General features: G+C 71.9%; 1 protein-coding gene across 1 annotated transcript in view; it reads right to left on the reverse strand.

Annotated features, from left to right (window-relative positions):
* The window catches only part of CDHR1 (cadherin related family member 1), a 25,894-nt gene extending 25,539 nt beyond the window's left edge, over nucleotides 1-355 (reverse strand). The window contains exons 1-2 of the mRNA XM_045293301.1: nucleotides 301-355; nucleotides 131-217 (exon numbers count right to left, since the gene is read on the reverse strand). Of these exons, the coding sequence (XP_045149236.1) occupies nucleotides 131-217; nucleotides 301-355 (142 nt within the window). The remainder of the gene's footprint in view (nucleotides 1-130; nucleotides 218-300) is intronic.
* Nucleotides 356-633: the final 278 nt, after the last annotated feature.

Here is a 633-nt window from a genome sequence, read left to right on the forward strand (position 1 = left end):
TACGTCTGCCCAGTTCATAGACAAGGATCTGGCGCCCGAAAAGTCGCCCGGGCGCCGAACTTCCCACCTTCTACAGGCGGGGAGCGGGTGGGGACCAGCCCCCCTCCCTGCCCCATGCAGCATCCCTTACCCACCCCCACGCCCTGGCTGGGGAGGCAGCGGGGACCCAGTGCCCAGCGCACCAGCATCAGGGAGGCGCTCCCGGAGCACCCACTCCCTGTGGAAGTGGAAATCCCACTTTGAAAGGGCACAGCCCCCGCCCCCGGCCCGGGGCGCCCTGCCCCGAGGTCACTCACTCACCCAGGCCGAAGCACAGCAGCCCGAGGGCCAGGGCAGCCCGCGGACCACACCTCATGTCCCTACCGGTGGTTGTCGCGGCTCGCCGCCGCCGCCCAGGCTGCCTCGGGAGCACGGAGCACGCCCCGGACCAGGACCGCGGAGAGCGCCCCCCTGCCTGTAGGGGGGCGGCGGCGGGCGGGGCTGCGAGGAGGGGCCCGGGTGCTAATCGGATGACGAGGCTCTGATGTGCAGGTGGAGCGCTCCTGCCACAGGCCTGGCGAGACCAATTGGTGGGCACCAGCCCGCGCCCCGGTTCCCAGCAGGGCGAGAGGGTGGGAGGAGGTGAGGGGTGAG

Source organism: Echinops telfairi, unplaced genomic scaffold (genome assembly GCF_000313985.2).
Source record: "Echinops telfairi isolate 266 unplaced genomic scaffold, ASM31398v2 ScPeMD7_2010;HRSCAF=2546, whole genome shotgun sequence".
Classification (NCBI taxonomy): Eukaryota; Metazoa; Chordata; class Mammalia; order Afrosoricida; family Tenrecidae; genus Echinops; species Echinops telfairi.